At 43.3% G+C, this 16,340-nt stretch overlaps 1 protein-coding gene and 1 long non-coding RNA gene across 2 annotated transcripts in view; both read left to right on the top strand.

Annotated features, from left to right (window-relative positions):
* LOC309534385 overlaps nt 1-16,340 on the top strand; it is a 415,746-nt gene that overhangs the window by 372,267 nt on the left and 27,139 nt on the right. The window lies entirely within an intron of this gene.
* On the top strand, nt 1,187-14,545 carry LOC309534108 (ER degradation-enhancing alpha-mannosidase-like protein 2). The gene is made up of 11 exons (XM_082226100.1): nt 1,187-1,396; nt 2,366-2,476; nt 3,242-3,281; nt 4,146-4,251; nt 6,562-6,687; nt 8,227-8,438; nt 9,662-9,803; nt 10,632-10,756; nt 11,938-12,082; nt 13,564-13,685; nt 13,990-14,545. The coding sequence occupies exons 1-11, from the start codon at nt 1,281-1,283 to the stop codon at nt 14,488-14,490; spliced, it is 1,746 nt and encodes a 581-aa protein (XP_082082226.1). The 5' UTR covers nt 1,187-1,280; the 3' UTR covers nt 14,491-14,545.

The raw sequence follows: 16,340 nt of genomic DNA, 5'->3' as shown, positions 1-16,340 counted from the left end.
AAGAAGTGGCAGAAGATATCTGATGTTGTTGTTGTTTAGTCGTTTAGTCATGTCCGACTCTTCGTGACCCCATGGACCAGAGCATGCCAGGCACTCCTGTCTTCCACTGCCTCCCGCAGTTTGGTCAAACTCATGCTGGTAGCTTCGAGAACACCGTCCAACCATCTCGTCCTCTGTCGTCCCCTTCTCCTTGTGCCCTCCATCTTTCCCAACATCCAGGGAGTCTTCTCTTCTCATGAGGTGGCCAAAGTATTGGAGTCTCAGCTTCAGGATCTGTCCTTCCAGTGAGCACTCAGGGCTGATTTCCTTAAGAATGGATAGGTTTGATCTTTTTGCAGTCCATGGGACTCTCAAGAGTCTCCTCCAGCACCATAATTCAAAAGCATCAATCTTTATGGTCCAGCTCTCACTTCCATACATCACTACTGGGAAAACCATAGCTTTAGCTGTATGGACCTTTGTCGGCAAGGTGATGTCTCTGCTTTTTAAGGTGCTGTCTAGGTTTGTCATTGCGTTTCTCCCAAGAAGCAGGGGTCTTTTAATTTCGCGGCTGCTGTCACCTTCTGCAGTGATCATATCTGATAGGATATCTGATAGCCATCTTCAATTATCTAGACGGCTGTCACATGGAAGATGGAGCACGCTTCTGCTCAGGAGGGTAGCACCAAACCAATGGCTTCAAGTTGTAAGAAAGGAGATTCACACTAAACATCAGGAAGAACTTTGGGACAGTCAGAGCTGTTCGACAGTGGATGGGGACTCCCACGAGAGGAGGTTTTGAAGCAGAGGTTGGATGGCCAGCTGTCAATGGATGCTTTAGCTGAGATTCCTGCATTGGACTAGATGACTCTTTTGGAGGGGGGGGGTCTCTTCTGCCTATAATTCTATGCTCCAATGATTCAACACAGGGCTATTCAGAAAGCCAGCCTTATTTTCTCCTCTCCCCTTTCTCCCTCCATCCCTTCTTTCTGCGATAGGAAGAGCACCAACCAATAGCCAGAACCGGCGCACCGCAGCGGCCTCTACCGGCCACGCCGTTTAGAACACGTCCCTACACCCCTCTGCGCAGGCGCCCTCCAAGCTCACCAACCCTTTCATCTCGCGTCATCCCTACCGCAGGGGCGGGAGGGGCAGGCGGTTCTGATAGGCGCTCGGAGAAGACGGGGTGGGCGGGGCTACAGGAGTGGGCGTGTCCCGGAAGGGAGGCTGCTTGATGGCCGCGGAAGCGGGGAGAGGGAGGCAAGGGCGCCCGGGTTGCCCTCGCTGCGCGCGGCTGCTAGATGCTGCTGTCGGCGCCGCCCCTGCACCGGCTGGGCTGGCTCTGGCTGTGGGTGCTGCACTCGCTGGGGCAGCCCCCTCCGGCCGCCGGGAAGGAGGTCGACGTCGCCCGCTACAGGTGAGCCCGGACCAGGATGACTGATGGAGGGAGAGCAGCTCGCTGCTCCCTCATCACCAGCTGGGCTCCTTTGCCTTCCCTTTTCTAAAGGCTCTGTCATGCCAGGCGGATTTTCAACAGGTGAAGCCTCCCCTTTGTCCATGGCGTGCCTCTCTGGCTGGCCACGTTGAATTTCACTTGCCATCAAGTCTCCCGCAAGGACAACGGGAGAAAAAAGGATGGTGGCAGCCCTGCTCTCAGGTGGAAAACCGAGGGTGGGAGAGGGCGGAAATCCTCTAATACGCAGCTGTATTTATCAGTTTGCTTTTTTAAAAAAGTGCTTGTTGTCTAATAGTGAGGATGGAACAGAAATAAAAAGTAGGGATGAGGATTAGACTTTAGATGGCAAGTTCTACCCTTGTAGAAAACTAAGAAACGACAGTCATTTTATTCATGTGTTTGTTTAAATATCTTAGGGATGTGGCTTCATGGAAAAGTAAACAAGATATCATAGTCATATATGTGGGCATGCTGCTCTTAACATATGCAGGTCTTTGTGGTCATGGTTAAAAGCAGCTGTGAAGAAACTTGAGGCAAAAAAACCCCCCAGAAGTGCCGTAGATCCTGCAAACCTGAAGTGCTTCCTTTGAGAAAGTAGGAAAAGTGCAGTAGATTTTTGGAAATTATTTATAAGGGAATCTTGAAGACATTGGTTTGGTGTGAAGACATGAACAGAGGCCCTTTTGTCTTCCCTTGCTTCTCCTGCTTTCCACTGCATTCTGTGTATATCAAGCAGGCAACAAGAAAGTTGGAAGGAAGAGAATTGCTGAGGTGACCCACTGAGGGCCCGTGTGATCCACTCCTTTCAAAATTTTGGCAGTGCTATGCTCACCTTTGTAGAGGTCACATTTTTTGCTGTTGTTGTTCTGTGGTGTTGTCCACTTTTCTGTAACACTGTAAGTCTGAAACGTCTTTTTTTCCTCCCTTTAGAGAGCGAGTCAAGTCCATGTTTTATCATGCTTATGATAATTACCTGGAAAACGCCTTCCCGTATGATGAACTGCGCCCTCTGACATGTGATGGGCAGGACACTTGGGGAAGGTACTGGGAAGACTGAATGTTCTTTCTCTGGTTGCTTGTGGAATTTTGAAATAACACCTTCTTAGGGTATGTCCCTGTTTACTAGAGCAGGTGTTGTCGTCCCCCCACTTGCCACGCTGAGTGAAGCTGATGGGAATTGCAGTCTTCTGGAGGACCCCATGTTGGGGAAGGCCATGTTAGAGGACATGTCATGCTAAATTTGTCTGATTCTTATTCAGATATCCCAGAGAATCTAGACCCAAGAAACAGGTTAAACAATAAAAAAAACCAGATGTCCGTTTTATAACTTCAATTGTTGACTGCAAAAGCAGCATATGCTAGTTGTCCTGGAACAGCATAGATTTAATTAACCTTTTCACTGCCTTTGGAATGGGTTTGTTTAGCCTAGTGAGGAAAGACTGAGGTGCACATGATGAAACTGTTCCGATACCTGAAGTGCTGTTGCACAGAAGAGGCCACGTTCTCTGCAGAACCTGATGTAATGGGCTCAAGTTACAGGAGGATGGATTTCAGTAGAACAGTGGGAGAAACCTCTTAATGGTAGGAGCAGTTTAGCCATGGAACTAATTACCTACAGTGGAGCTGGGCTCTCCCTCACTAGATCTTTTCCAACAGAGACTTGGACAACCATCTCTTGCAGCTGCTCCAGCTCTGGTTTTTCAGAGAAGAAGCCCATTGGTTAAATGCCAACATGTGCATCTTTCTATGTATTTTGTGGTTGATGCCACATTTGCCTCACCAGCATTGCCTTCCTTTCTTTTTCAGTTTTTCTCTCACACTGATTGATGCGCTGGACACTCTGCTAGTAAGTACCATTTGTCAGTAACATAATCTTTCTTATTTTTATCAGGTCCTGCTTATTCTCAGGCATATTGCATATTGGTAGAAAAAAATTCCGTCCCTCATACTTGCAGTTTCTCCCGACTTTCAACTTCTTTACAAACAAGTAAAATGACCGCATCACTAAGACCAAGCACAAAATGGATTCCAAGCACAAAATGGATTCACAAATTTGAAAACAAAGGGTTATATCCAACACTATTGTTTCACTTACACAACATATGTTTCCATGAGGAATGGACCATGCTCCCCTTTCTTGCCTGCAGCTTCCCCAAATCTTCTCCAGAGGGTTGAGGGACCTTTCAGAACAGATTTAGGGGTGCACAGGGAGAGAAGAGGATAGTGTGAGACTGGAACTCCATGTGTGCAGTGCAGGATACAGCCCAAATGTAGAAGTAAAATTGTCCATTGTCTCCCAAGACAGGTAGATGCCAGCTAATTCCAGACTTGGTCCATAGGAACATAGAAATCTGCTTTATACCGAGTCAGACTCACTGGTCCATTTACCTCAGTATTGTCTACACAGATTGGCAGCAGCTCTCCGGGGTTTCAGACAGGGAGTGTCTCCCAGACCTATCCGGAGATGCTGAGGATGGGACCTGGCCTGTTCACAAGGCCAACTTCTGTTGTTGATGCAATGCCAACATTCCAAGTTCTAGCACATTTTCTTCATTATAACAACCTGAATACGCTTCAAGGGCAAAGCTAGATTGCCCCAGTGTAATATTCTGTAATATATCTTTCCTACTGATTTCTATCCTGCCTGCCAAATTTAGATGTTTGCAGTCTCATGAATTGTATGCTTTCAATTACATTTATTTATTCCCAGATTTTGGGGAACGTCTCTGAATTCCAGAGAGTTGTCAGCGTATTGCAGGAGGGTGTGAATTTTGATATTGATGTAAATGCTTCTGTCTTTGAAACCAACATCAGAGGTGAGTGGAACTCAAAAAGGTCCCTGTCTTGGAAGTATTTTGCATAACAAATTAGTCTAGAGTTGCAGCACAGAGGAAAGATGGGTGTGTAATATAGTAACAGGATTCGGAAGGGTAGCCATGTGTAGCCAGTTGTAGCAAAAACAACAAAGAGTCAGCTGTAGCAGCCTTTTAAGGATTGACAATTTATTATAGCTTAATTTTTCACGGAGCAGAGTCCATAAGAGGTATAAAGTGTAATCCTAAATTGGCAAGCATTATATTAAAAGCACTGGGGGTTGGAAGAATGGAAAATGGAGAGGGAAATAAAAGTTATAGAAATACCCTGTTCAGAGGTAATACAATACCAGATTAGAACAAGGGTGGATTAACCAGATATTGTTGAAAGCCAGTTCTCATTATTCCTGACCTTTGGCCTTGCTCTCTGGGGCTGATGAGAGTTGCAGCTTCTAGAGGGTCCCCACTTCCCCACCTCTGTATTAAAGAGAGAAATCAGACAGAGAACTATGGCTTTCTATCCCCTGCCTGTAACGGTCCTGGAAGCAGTCAGCTGGCAACTGTTAGAAATAGAGACCTGAGCTACATGGGCTTTTCGTCTTATTCAGCCGGGCTGCTGTTAACATTTTTGTGATGATTCTAGTGCAAGTTTTTGCTCTGATGCTTTTCTGTATTCATTAATAAGGAGCTAAGTTGAACATTTCATGACCTACACAGTATATCCTTGCAATGATCAAGGGAAAAGATGTTGCTGGGATAAGAACAATTCATGTGTGTCTCCTGAGAAGTTTAACCAAATGGCTGGCTCCTCTATAGCCACTGAAAAGGAAATCAGTTCTGCACACTTCACATTGGCCAATTTGCACAATCAAATCCTGGGTTAAGAAGCCAGGATGTGAAAGTGTCATGCGTGCTCGCATGCAACTCCTTCATGTGAGCTGCATAACAGGCCAAGATTCAGCTTTTGGCCCTAGTTTCTCATTATGTGTGAACCGGGAAACTGTGGTTAATGGGCTGTCAGACAAGACTGGATGTGAGGCCATGGTTTAAATTTGATTTCCAGTTCCTGGCTGGTTTGGAACCCACATAGCATAGCTTATGACTTTGCACATAAAACAAATCTCTGGTTAAAAGCTGAATCGTGGCTTGTTCAAAGGAACTCAGTGCCACCCACAAGTAGCTCCTGCATATACTGACTTCTTAAGCCAGGAATTGATTGTCCAATTAGTCTGTTTGCTCCTCCTTTTAAATTTACTATGATTGCAGATAAAGGGGCTGGGCATGGTTATCAAAAGGATGGTGGCTAGTCGGCTGTAGATATGCCTGGAGGAAGTGGATTTTCTAGATCCATTCCAGTCTGGTTTGGCTCTGAAACACTCTTGTCGCCCTGATTGACAGTCTCCACTGGGAAAGTGATGGAGGAATGCAACTCTGCTGGTTCTCCTTGATCTCTCAATGGCTCTTGACACCATTGACCATGGTGTTCTTCTGGAGCGACTCAGGGAGGTTGGAGTTAGAAGTACTGTATTATAGTGGTTCCAGTGCTGCCTCCAGGATCACTAGCATAAAATATTACTAGGAGATTACTGCTTAGCTTTTGGGCTGTTGGGTCCCACAAGGGTTCATTCTGTCTCCTAAGCTATTTAAAATATATGTGGAAATTGTTGGGAGCTGTTATCTGGGGATTTGGAGCACGGTACTCAGCTCTCTTCTTCCATTCCATAGAAATCGGAGTCCCTGAAGGTGTTGGACAGGTGTTTGGAGGCAGCAGTAGACTAGATGGGGGCCAATAAATTGAGACTGTTTCCAGATAAGACAGAAGTACTGTGGATGGGTAGTTCCCATGCCCAGGAATTTGGTGTACAACAAGTTCTGGAAGGAGTTGCACTCCCCTCTTAAGGAAAAGGCTTGTAGTCTGGGAGTATTCCCGGATCCCAACTGGATTGTCACTGGAGTCTCATATTGCTTCTGTGGCTAGGAGTGCTTATACCTAGCATAGGCTGATTCACCAGCTGCATCTGTTCCAAGGTCAGAGTAGCCTGGCCTCAGTTGTCCGTTCTTGGTGGCCTTCAAAAACATTCCTGTTTACTGAGGCATTTGATGGCTGAAAGAGACTGTGAGATCACTAGCTGAGATAATGTTCTTAACTGTTTTTAGATTTTTGTTTTGTTTTATCATTGCTATGTCTGCTGCTGTGGGCTCCTTTGGGAGGAAGAGCAAGATACAAATCAAATGAAAAATAACATACTCACCCTTTGCCATTGAGACAGCACTGCTTTGCTTTTTAAATAAGCTGTGCATTCCCCTTTTCAGTGGTTGGCGGCCTCCTGTCTGCTCACTTATTGTCAAAGAAGGCCGGTGTTGAAGTGGAAGCAGGATGGCCCTGCTCTGGGCCCCTCTTGAGGATGGCAGAGGATGCAGCTCGAAAACTTTTGCCAGGTGAGCACTGTTGCAGACTCTGAGAATTCATTTCCTCCCTTTCTGTGTTGCTCCCTTATAGGCTAAACTAGATTATAAGTAATGGGTACCAGGAACTGCAGGGGGACAAATTCTTGCAAATTGCTAGGAGCAGAAGAGATGTAGTTGGATATCTCAAGTGTGTTGAAAATAAATATTTATGCTCCTAATGTAACCTTTTCCAACCTTGGGTCCCCAGATGTTGCTGGACCCCAGTTCCCATCATCCTTGACCACTGGACCTGCTAGCTAGGAATGATGGGAGTTGTAGTCCAACAACATCTGGGGACCCACGGTTGGGAAAGGCTGCCCTAATGTATACTGGGCCAAATGTTGCTAAAATCTGAAGTAATGAAAATGGACTCAAGTGTCTGCTTTTTTTATCAATGAGTATACCACAGCAGCAAAAATAGTATTATGGCTAAGTGGATAATGTGGGACGCGGGTGGCGCTGTGTCTAAACCACAGAGATTAAGGCTTGCTGATCAGAAGGTTGGCGGTTCAAATCCCCATAACGGGGTGAGCTCCTGTTGCTCGGTCCCTGCTTCTGCCAACCTAGCAGTTCGAAAGCACGTCAAAATGCAAGTAGATAAATAGGTACCGCTCCGGCAGCAAGGCAAACAGCGTTTCCATGCACTGCTCTGGTTCACCAGAAGCGGCTTAGTCATGCTGGCCACATGACCCGGAAGCTGTACGCTGGCTCCCTCGGCCAGTAAAGAGAGATGAGTGCCACGACCCCAGAGTCATCCACTACTGGACCTAACAGTCGGGGTCCCTTTACCTTTACCTAGTGGATAATGTGATGGCTCTGATAAATATCTAAGATGAGAAATAATGCAGCTAATGCAATGTTTACTTTGAGGAAGTAGAAAGGCACTTACAGTGCTGTATATGACATGTATTTGTCACTAAGCATTCATTGCACACTTGAGCTAATAGTGATGATCATTTTAACTTGTGGTTACTAGGATTCGCATTTGTTCACCTGTGAATGAGTTACTGTTAAAGTGGAATATAAATCCCAATCTATACAACAGAAACCTCTTTGAGCAAAGTAGTTCTTCAGTATACAGCTGTGTTCTTGTGTTTGTATGTTTTGGAAAATCTTTAAATTATTGTCATAAACGTAGAAAATCTATTAGTTGCCAAGCCCGTTGAGCTTGATTAGACAGTGTATCAGGGTTGCTCACCAGGAGCTGGTAACAATTCCTTACAGGTAAATACCTTGCTTACTGGACCTGCTGTTCAAATTGAGCTGTGCGCTATAGGTGACGAGGCAGACAAACCTACGTGCATTGAATTGAATGCATTGAATTAGGCAGTCTTCCCAGTAGTTGTCCTGACTTGTTTGCCCACTGTTTAGATTGTGCTGGGCTGTCACATGACTTGCTGTTAAAACTTGAAACACACCTGATAGGAGATTTGGCAGGAGTATTTATGGAACCAACCTTGGGAGGAGAATCCACAATTTGAACTGTATTACCTACACTGGGCCCCCAGTTATGCTAGTTTTGTTTTGAAGCCTTTCAGACGCCAACTGGAATGCCATATGGGACAGTGAACTTACTACATGGAGTAAACCCTGGAGAGACACCAATTACTTGTACTGCTGGAATTGGTACATTTATAGTGGAATTTGCTACGTTAAGTCATCTTACAGGTGACCCAATATTTGAGGATGTTGCCAGAAAGGCTCTTAAGACCCTCTGGAAAAATCGTTCTGACATTGGCTTGGTGAGTGGAAAAACCTCATGTCACACTTTCCAGCTACATAGTTTGATTTCTATTGAAAGTATGGTTGAATTCTTTTAAAACGCTGCCACTGAAACAAATTGATTGCAAGAATATAACAGTACCAGGTCCACCATGTACCATAAACATACACAGGCTGGTATAAGCTGAATTCTACTCCCAAACCTCTGTTGTTTGTCTACATCAAGGATGAGCATCGCTATTTTTCAATAAATTGTGGTCCAGTTACCTTGAGCTTTTTTGCATGAATACAATGGACGATCATATTAGAAGATGACTTGTTGAAGCTACAATACTTGTAGAAACCTGCATTGCTTGCTCCCAGTCACTTCCTACCTCCACATTCTTACAAATCTTTTTTAAAAAAGATTTGCTCTTACATTTTCTCACGTATACAAATCAGTTCAGGAATTTCCTCATTGGTCATTTCACATCGTCATCATCATCTTAAATGAATCTCTTCTGTCATGGAACTCAAGAGAGTATACATGACCCATCCAGACACTGACCAGACTCAGACCTGCTTAAGTTCAGCAAGGTGGTGGCCTCATGTGCCTTCAGACCCTCCCACTGCCATCCACCACCCATTAGCCATTGGTCCTTGTTTTCACTGAAAACTGGTATGATCCACAAAGTGTCTGTCACAGGATTTAATGTGGAAATGAAATTCACTCTGGGGGAAATCCAGTGTATTCAGTTACGTTCTAGGCATATAGTATGTTCTTGGGCAAATCCAAGAACTTGAAACCAAAATGCAACTGGGATTTTAAATAAAGATCAAAACAGTTGATGCCATGATAAACATTCTGGTTTAAAAGGCTGTGTTAATGAATCATTAATGTCACATGTTAAAGATGCCTGGTCCTGTGTTAGTTCTCCTAATCAGAGTAGACTCATTTAAGTTAACGAACATGGCTACCTTATGTCCATTAATTTCAATGGGCCTATTCTGAGTAAAAATTAGTTTACTACCACCCATAGGTTTTTATAACAAAGAATTTGTACAGTAGCACACATTGTTGGTACTAAATACATGTTAGAAGGGCTGCAGAAATTAAGATTTTTTGTTACATCCTTGTGCTTTTTGGAAACTTGTACAGATAACAAACCAAGGATCTATTGTTTGCTGAAATGTATAGAAATGTAAACCTATGCTAATCCCAATCTATAGCTTTTAATAAATGAGGCTTTTTTTCTTTCTTCAGGTGGGTAATCATGTTGATGTGGTAACTGCCAAATGGGTAGCCCAGGATGCTGGCATTGGAGCCGGAGTAGATTCCTATTTTGAGTATCTTGTTAAAGGAGCCATCCTACTACAGGATGAGGAGCTGATGTCAATGTTTCTAGGTGAGTTCAGAAAGGGCCATAGCTCAGTGGCAGGGCATCTTCTTTGCATGCCAAAGGTCCCTGGTTCCATCCCTGGCATCACCAGGTAGGGTCAGGAAATACCTCCACCTGCCATCTCGGAGAGGCATTGCCAGCCATGGTGGACAATGCTCATTGTCTTCCTTCCTTCATCACATTAGAGAAGGGCTGTAGCTCAGGGATATAACATCTGCTTTGCATGCAAGAGGTCCCAGGGTTTGGGAATCTCTCTTCTCTGCAGCCCTAGAGGGCTGCTTATAGTCAGTGTGGACAAAACTGAGCTAGATGGGCAAAGGATCTGACTCAGTCTAAGGCAGTGACATGTGATGGTCTTGTTGAGGGGTGATGAGCACAATCGGGAGAATCACACTTTAAAGCTTCTGATTATGCATCGGCAGCCCTGTCTCTGTCTGCCTCTGTCAGGTTTGGGGAAGGTGCACATGGTTTGGGGAAACTGTCTTGCAGCCAAATTGGAACAGGTGCCAGGCCAAATTAGGACGCATGTCCAGGCCATGGCCCCGGAGGCTCCTTGCCCCTGTTTTAATGATAACTCATGTGCCATTTTTTTCTCTTTCCCCCCTTTTAACAGTAACTGCTCTGTATAAGCTCATGTGTTGCAAGCAAAGTTCCTTTTTAAAATATTTGCGTATTGTCATCCCTTTAACATTGTTAAGCATAAAAGGAAATTCTGATCATAAATGTGTTCTTTGAAATATATGCAAATAGAATATATGAAAGCCAGTTCATTTTCAGGAGCTCTGAAATTCTTCTTCCAATGTTTATCGTTCATTTTGACTTGTCTTTCTATAGACTACAACAAAGCTATAAGCAACTACACAAAATTTGATGATTGGTACCTCTGGGTTCAGATGTATAAAGGAACAGTCTCAATGCCTGTTTTTCAGTCCCTTGAAGCCTACTGGCCTGGCTTGCAGGTAAGGGCTGATGAAGGACAGCAGTGTTTTAACTCAGGGATCGCTAAAGAACTTGTGGCTCTTCATATGTTGTTGGAAGCTGTGGTCAAGCAATACTTGGTGGCCACAGGTTCCACCCCTCTTTTAATTGCTTGTGTTCTTTGTAATTCCATTTCTACGTCTGGTCGCGCTTAGGCTGCCTCGCGAGCAAGGCCTGGCGGAGTGGCAGCGGCTGTGTTACAAGAGCCAGGGCCTTTTCAGCACTGGCCCCAACTTGGTGGAACACTCTGCCTCATGAGACCAGGGCCCTGCAGGATCTGATTTCTTTCCACAGGGCCTGTAAGACAGAGTTGTTCCGCCTGGCCTTTGGATTGGAGCCAATTTGATTCCCTCCGCCCCCCCTTTTTCTTTTTTCTTTTCCTTCTCCTGCAATGAGGCTTCATTTTAATATTTTAATGTTCCATTATTTTAATGTTGTATTTTATTTTTGTTTTTAAGTTGTAATCACTCATCTTGTTTTTATTATTGCTTGTAAGCCGCTCTGAGCCCGGCCTTGGCTGGGGAGGGCGGGGTATAAATAAAAAAATATTATTATTATTATTATTAAAACTGAGAACCTGCATCAGAGTAGGCTTCCAATGCAGTATAACATGAATCCAGTCTTTTTGCCTGTGTTGGATAATCCTGTACTTAAATCAGAAGTGTTAAAGCAGATGAGGACTAATATCTGCACTGAGAAAACCAGCTGTGGCTTTTTCTTGCCAAGAAAACAGTTAGCAATAATCCACTTTTCGTTGTCTCTCTGATCCCGTGTAAACTGAAATTCCGCTGAGAATCTGACAAGGGCTGTTTTAGTATCCAGGAATGAAAATGAACGATTTCCTAAAACAGAGTAGCCCTATTAAACTTGAACATGTTATTTCTAGTAGATTTCTTTCCAGACTTAAAAAAAACCACCTGGTTGCCACTGAGGTGTCCGTCCTATGGTTATTTTATATCCCAAGTCATCTTACAGACACCATTTCAGTACATAGTTGATTGTGCTATTACGGTTCTCCCCCCCCCCCTTTCCTTTTTTTAAAGCAGATTAAGTACTATTTGAGGGTTCTAGTTGTACACTGTGCTTGGTTTGATTATGTCTGCTATGCTCTATTCTTTCTGTTACCTCACTGGGTTTTTTCTGGTTTTGTTCTTCCACCCAGAGCCTCATTGGAGACATAGATAGTGCAATGCGAACATTCCTCAATTATTACACTGTTTGGAAGCAGTTTGGTGGGTTGCCTGAGTTCTACAATATTCCCCAGGGTTATACAGTGGAAAAGCGTGAAGGGTATCCACTTAGACCTGGTAAATGAGAAATAAGTATTTTGTATGTGACATCTTTCATTTGTTGTTTACAAGGCATATAAATACTGCAGGTGTATGTTTAAATAAAATAATTTATATACTGCTTAACTACAGCAATCTCCAAGCAGTTTACAAGGATGAAATACTGAAAGTAAATATTGGTTAGAACCATAAAATCAAAATCCAATTAAAATGCCTGCTGGAACAACAATAAATAAATGTCTTCAGTAGGCGCTGGAAGTTCAGCAAGGAGGGAGTCTTCGTGACATTCCTCCTACGGGTGCAGCAATAAAACTGCTAGCGCTTTTGCAAAACTAAGCATGGTTTCAAAGCAGATGAGGAGACTGTGTGTTAAGATTCCTGCCTCGCAGGTGGTTGGAGATGACTCTCAGGACCCCTTCCAATTCTATGATTCCATTATGTCATCTGGAAGCAAGTGCCATAAAATTGGGCCCACAATAGAAGAAGAAGAAGAAGAGTTCGGATTTGATATCCCGCTTTTCACTCCCCTTCAGGAGTCTCAAAGCGGCTAACAATCTCCTTTCCCTTCCTCCCCCACAACAAACACTCTGTGAGGTGAGTTGGGCTGAGAGTCTTCAAAGAAGTGTGACTGGCCCAAGGTCACCCAGCAGCTGCATGTGGAGGAGCAGAGACGCGAACCCAGTTACCCAGATTACATGACTACCGCTCTTAACCACTACACCACACTGGCTCTAAACACAACGGCTCCTGGTGAATATAAGCCATGTATTCAAGCCACGGGGGACCACTAACAGTAACTCCCCCAAAGACCTCAGTAATTAAGAAGAGATACAAAGGATTAGGCAGGTACCCTGGACCCAAATTGTTAAGGGCTAGATTGTTAAACTAGATTGTTTAAGACTTTAGCTTGTACCTTGTGGCTTCCTTTTGGATGATCTCCAAGTTGCTTGGATCTATAGATCATTAACATTTCAGTCTAAGTGGCTCCTGAACCTCTTTCTGTTAAAAATAGGGTTCCAAATGCATATTGTTCTCTGGTGTTGCCTAAGGCAGCAGCTTTGAACAGCAAGCTACCTCTTAATACAGAATAAAATGAGTTCCAAACTACATGGCATGATGGGGGGAGTTTTAAGGAAAACTGATTATTTTGTCCCTCATTCAATAATAGATGACCTCTGCTTTGAACTATTGTGTGTTCTGAATCTTTGGGAAACTGTGCAGGTGTTTGCTGTGTAATGAATAAATGCATGTGTATGCAATGATGTAACTTAAGGGGTGGGATTCACCTCATCAGTTGAAACCCTGTGCAGTGGGGCTTCCCCTCTCTCCTTCATGTGCCTCCTGAAATTGGCTCGGGGGTTGAAGAGAACCCCCCAAGTACAGCACGGGGGAGGGGAGATGATTCCATCTGGAAAGCTGATAATCTTGTGCATACAGAATATTTGCAATAGTGCAACCTTGATTTCCACCCAAGCTTTTTCTTTTTTGTATTTTTGCAGAACTGATAGAGAGTGCAATGTACCTATATCGTGCTACCCAAGATCCCACCCTTTTGGAACTGGGCAGAGATGTTATAGAGTCAATAGAAAAAATTAGCAAGGTTGAGTGTGGCTTTGCAACAGTTAAGTATTTCTCCTGAACTCTCTTCCCCTGCCCCTTCCTTTTTAGTAATGGGCTAGAGTGTCCCTCTCAAGCATCCTTTTCTCACTAACAAAAGTTAACCTAACAGAATGTGTCGTCTTGGTTGGTGTGTGTGTGTGTGTTTTATTCTGTGGCACAAATATGGTACTGATTCTAAGTTCTGCTTATTTCAACAGTAGACTTGAACTCCTGATTCATGCCACTGTATATTTCTCCAGAATGTTGCTGAAACAATTGTTTCAGCATATTCAGTGTAACCACTTTCCCCTCCATTTCTTTTAAAGATCAAAGACCTGCGAGATCACAAACTAGATAACCGCATGGAGTCCTTCTTCCTGGCTGAAACAGTGAAATATTTGTATCTACTGTTTGATCCTGACAACTTCATCCATAACAATGGGTCATCCTTTGACGTCGTACTGACACCCTATGGAGAATGTGTTCTTGGTGCTGGTGGATACATCTTCAATACTGAAGCTCATCCTATAGACCCTGCTGCACTGCACTGTTGCAGGAAACAAAAGGAAGAGCAGTGGGAGGTAGAAGATCTAGTGAGAGAGTTCTATTCTCTGAAAAGAAGCAAGAAGTTCACTTTGACAAGAACTTCTGCTGGAAAAGAAGCAGAGACGCACAAAGACTCTGCAGATACTTCTTCAGAAGGCCGCAAAGAGCAAATGAACACTAAACAGAAAGAGAAAAGGAAAATCCCACTCCTGAGCTGCCCTAGCCAACCTTTTAACTCCAAACTGGCTGTTCTAGGGCAGGTCTTCTTAGACAATACTTGATTCCTTTGCTCTGATTCAGAGTTGTTGAATTCAATAAATATGTATTTTATTTGCACTTTTCTGTTGCTGTTTCCTTAGAGGGATATCTATCCTTAGGGACATATCTTCAAACAGGAGTAAATTGTGTTTTGGCATACATCCACTTTGGAAAGCAGAAGTATTTTGAGAACAACAAAAAGCAATTGTATGACAGTATAGCTTTAGTTCCCAGATTGTGCCAGCCCCCTGCATGCCTTGTTTGTTAATTTTTCTCTATCTATCTCTCTTTCAGAGAGTGTTCTTACTCTTTAACCACAGGCAGCATGGCAAGTTTGATCTGATATTAAATAGTCATGTTGGCCTCATGCAAAAAGAAATATGGCAAGCAAGTTTTTGAACTGCATAATCTTTAGGCAAATGTGTTTAGAATACAAAAATAGGTTACATGCTCAGGTTGTGGGTGCCTGGATGCAACACCATTACCTGGATGAGACTCGTTCAAGTAATGTACAACTTAAACAGCTGCACCTAAATAAGGTATAGTTTGAAAACTTGCCACACACTGTGCCAATAAAATGTTGTCTTGGTCTGTAGTCAACAAGATGTTTGTTTACAGCATGGTGACAGGGTGGATCTTGCAGATACGGTGTACTGTCGTAGCTCTGTCCTGCAAAGTACCCAATTCAGATTTCACTCTTGCCAAGAGTTTCCTACATAGCCCTTAGTCAAACAGCTGTGCAATCACACTTTGCCTGCTGTCTGCAAGGTGGAGATAACATACAGTACTAACCTACAGAGTTGTCATAAAGATTGCTGAGATAATTATGCTGAGTGCTTTGAATTCTGACATCCTGTATATATGTTAAGTTGATAGCTGTGAGAATAGATGGATTCACACATTTCTATCATGGACATTAAAGAGAAGGGTGATTATTTGTAGTCTTGGGGCTTTCCAATTGGGACACGATGGTGGCTTCTGATTTGTATGTGGTTGTTCTGGCAAAGACATCTATCTTACTCTATAGCTGGGAGTACTTTTTGTATAAAGCAGGGTTTTTTAAAAGGGGATTTAAGGGTATATAATGCAGCTTCCATTTTAAGATGCATTGCTTTTCTTTGTTTAGAGAAAAGCAAACCATGAGTGTTGGCTTGCAAGTAACAAGAAGTCAACCTTTGTTCCCCAGTGTGGCAACAGCAAAACTGAAAAATAAATGAAGCAAGCAAAAAGAAAAGGGGAAGGAACCTCTTGCAGGCAGAGACTTGTGTTTCTATTTTTATATGCTATACATATGGGGTACTTTTTATAAATAATAAATGACGATAAGTGAGCTTGTAGGAAGGCTGTAAATCCTGGAACACGTAGAGATGGGACTGGTATAAGATTCATGTTGGCAATTTCTAGGATTTCTGCCAGATTTTAAACAGACAGTTTGTCTGAAAGGAGCAGAAAAGCTCCCATTTTGTGATTATGGGTCAGCATAATTGCATAGAAGCGACTTGCATTTACTTTTTCTTTCCACTTATATATTCTCATGTCCCATTTAAGGACAAAACCCTGTGATTTCACCTTGGCCAACCTCCCAGGTTCGTTTTACTATTTACCCTGTTGAACTTATGGAGAGGAACTTGAAAGCTTGTACGCTACTTTGTTCCAAGTTGGTTGGCCTGATTAAGGTATTGTGCTACTATGGATTATAGAATCTTTCTTGTGGGCCGATATAGCGTCCCGAAACTTTTGTGTTCACAGGGTTGCTTAGAAAATGCACGTGAAGTGCTTCAGATATTCTAACATGCAGTAGTAATATAATTATTACTAATTATTAGTAGTGATACTGTAATTATTACCTTATTATATTATATATGCACATAAT

This window comes from Podarcis vaucheri, assembly GCF_965113315.1.
Source record: "Podarcis vaucheri genome assembly, chromosome: 6".
NCBI classification, from domain to species: Eukaryota; Metazoa; Chordata; class Lepidosauria; order Squamata; family Lacertidae; genus Podarcis; species Podarcis vaucheri.
The sequence above is the reverse complement of the archived record's forward strand: the minus strand, read 5'-3'. Positions and strand labels throughout refer to the sequence as shown.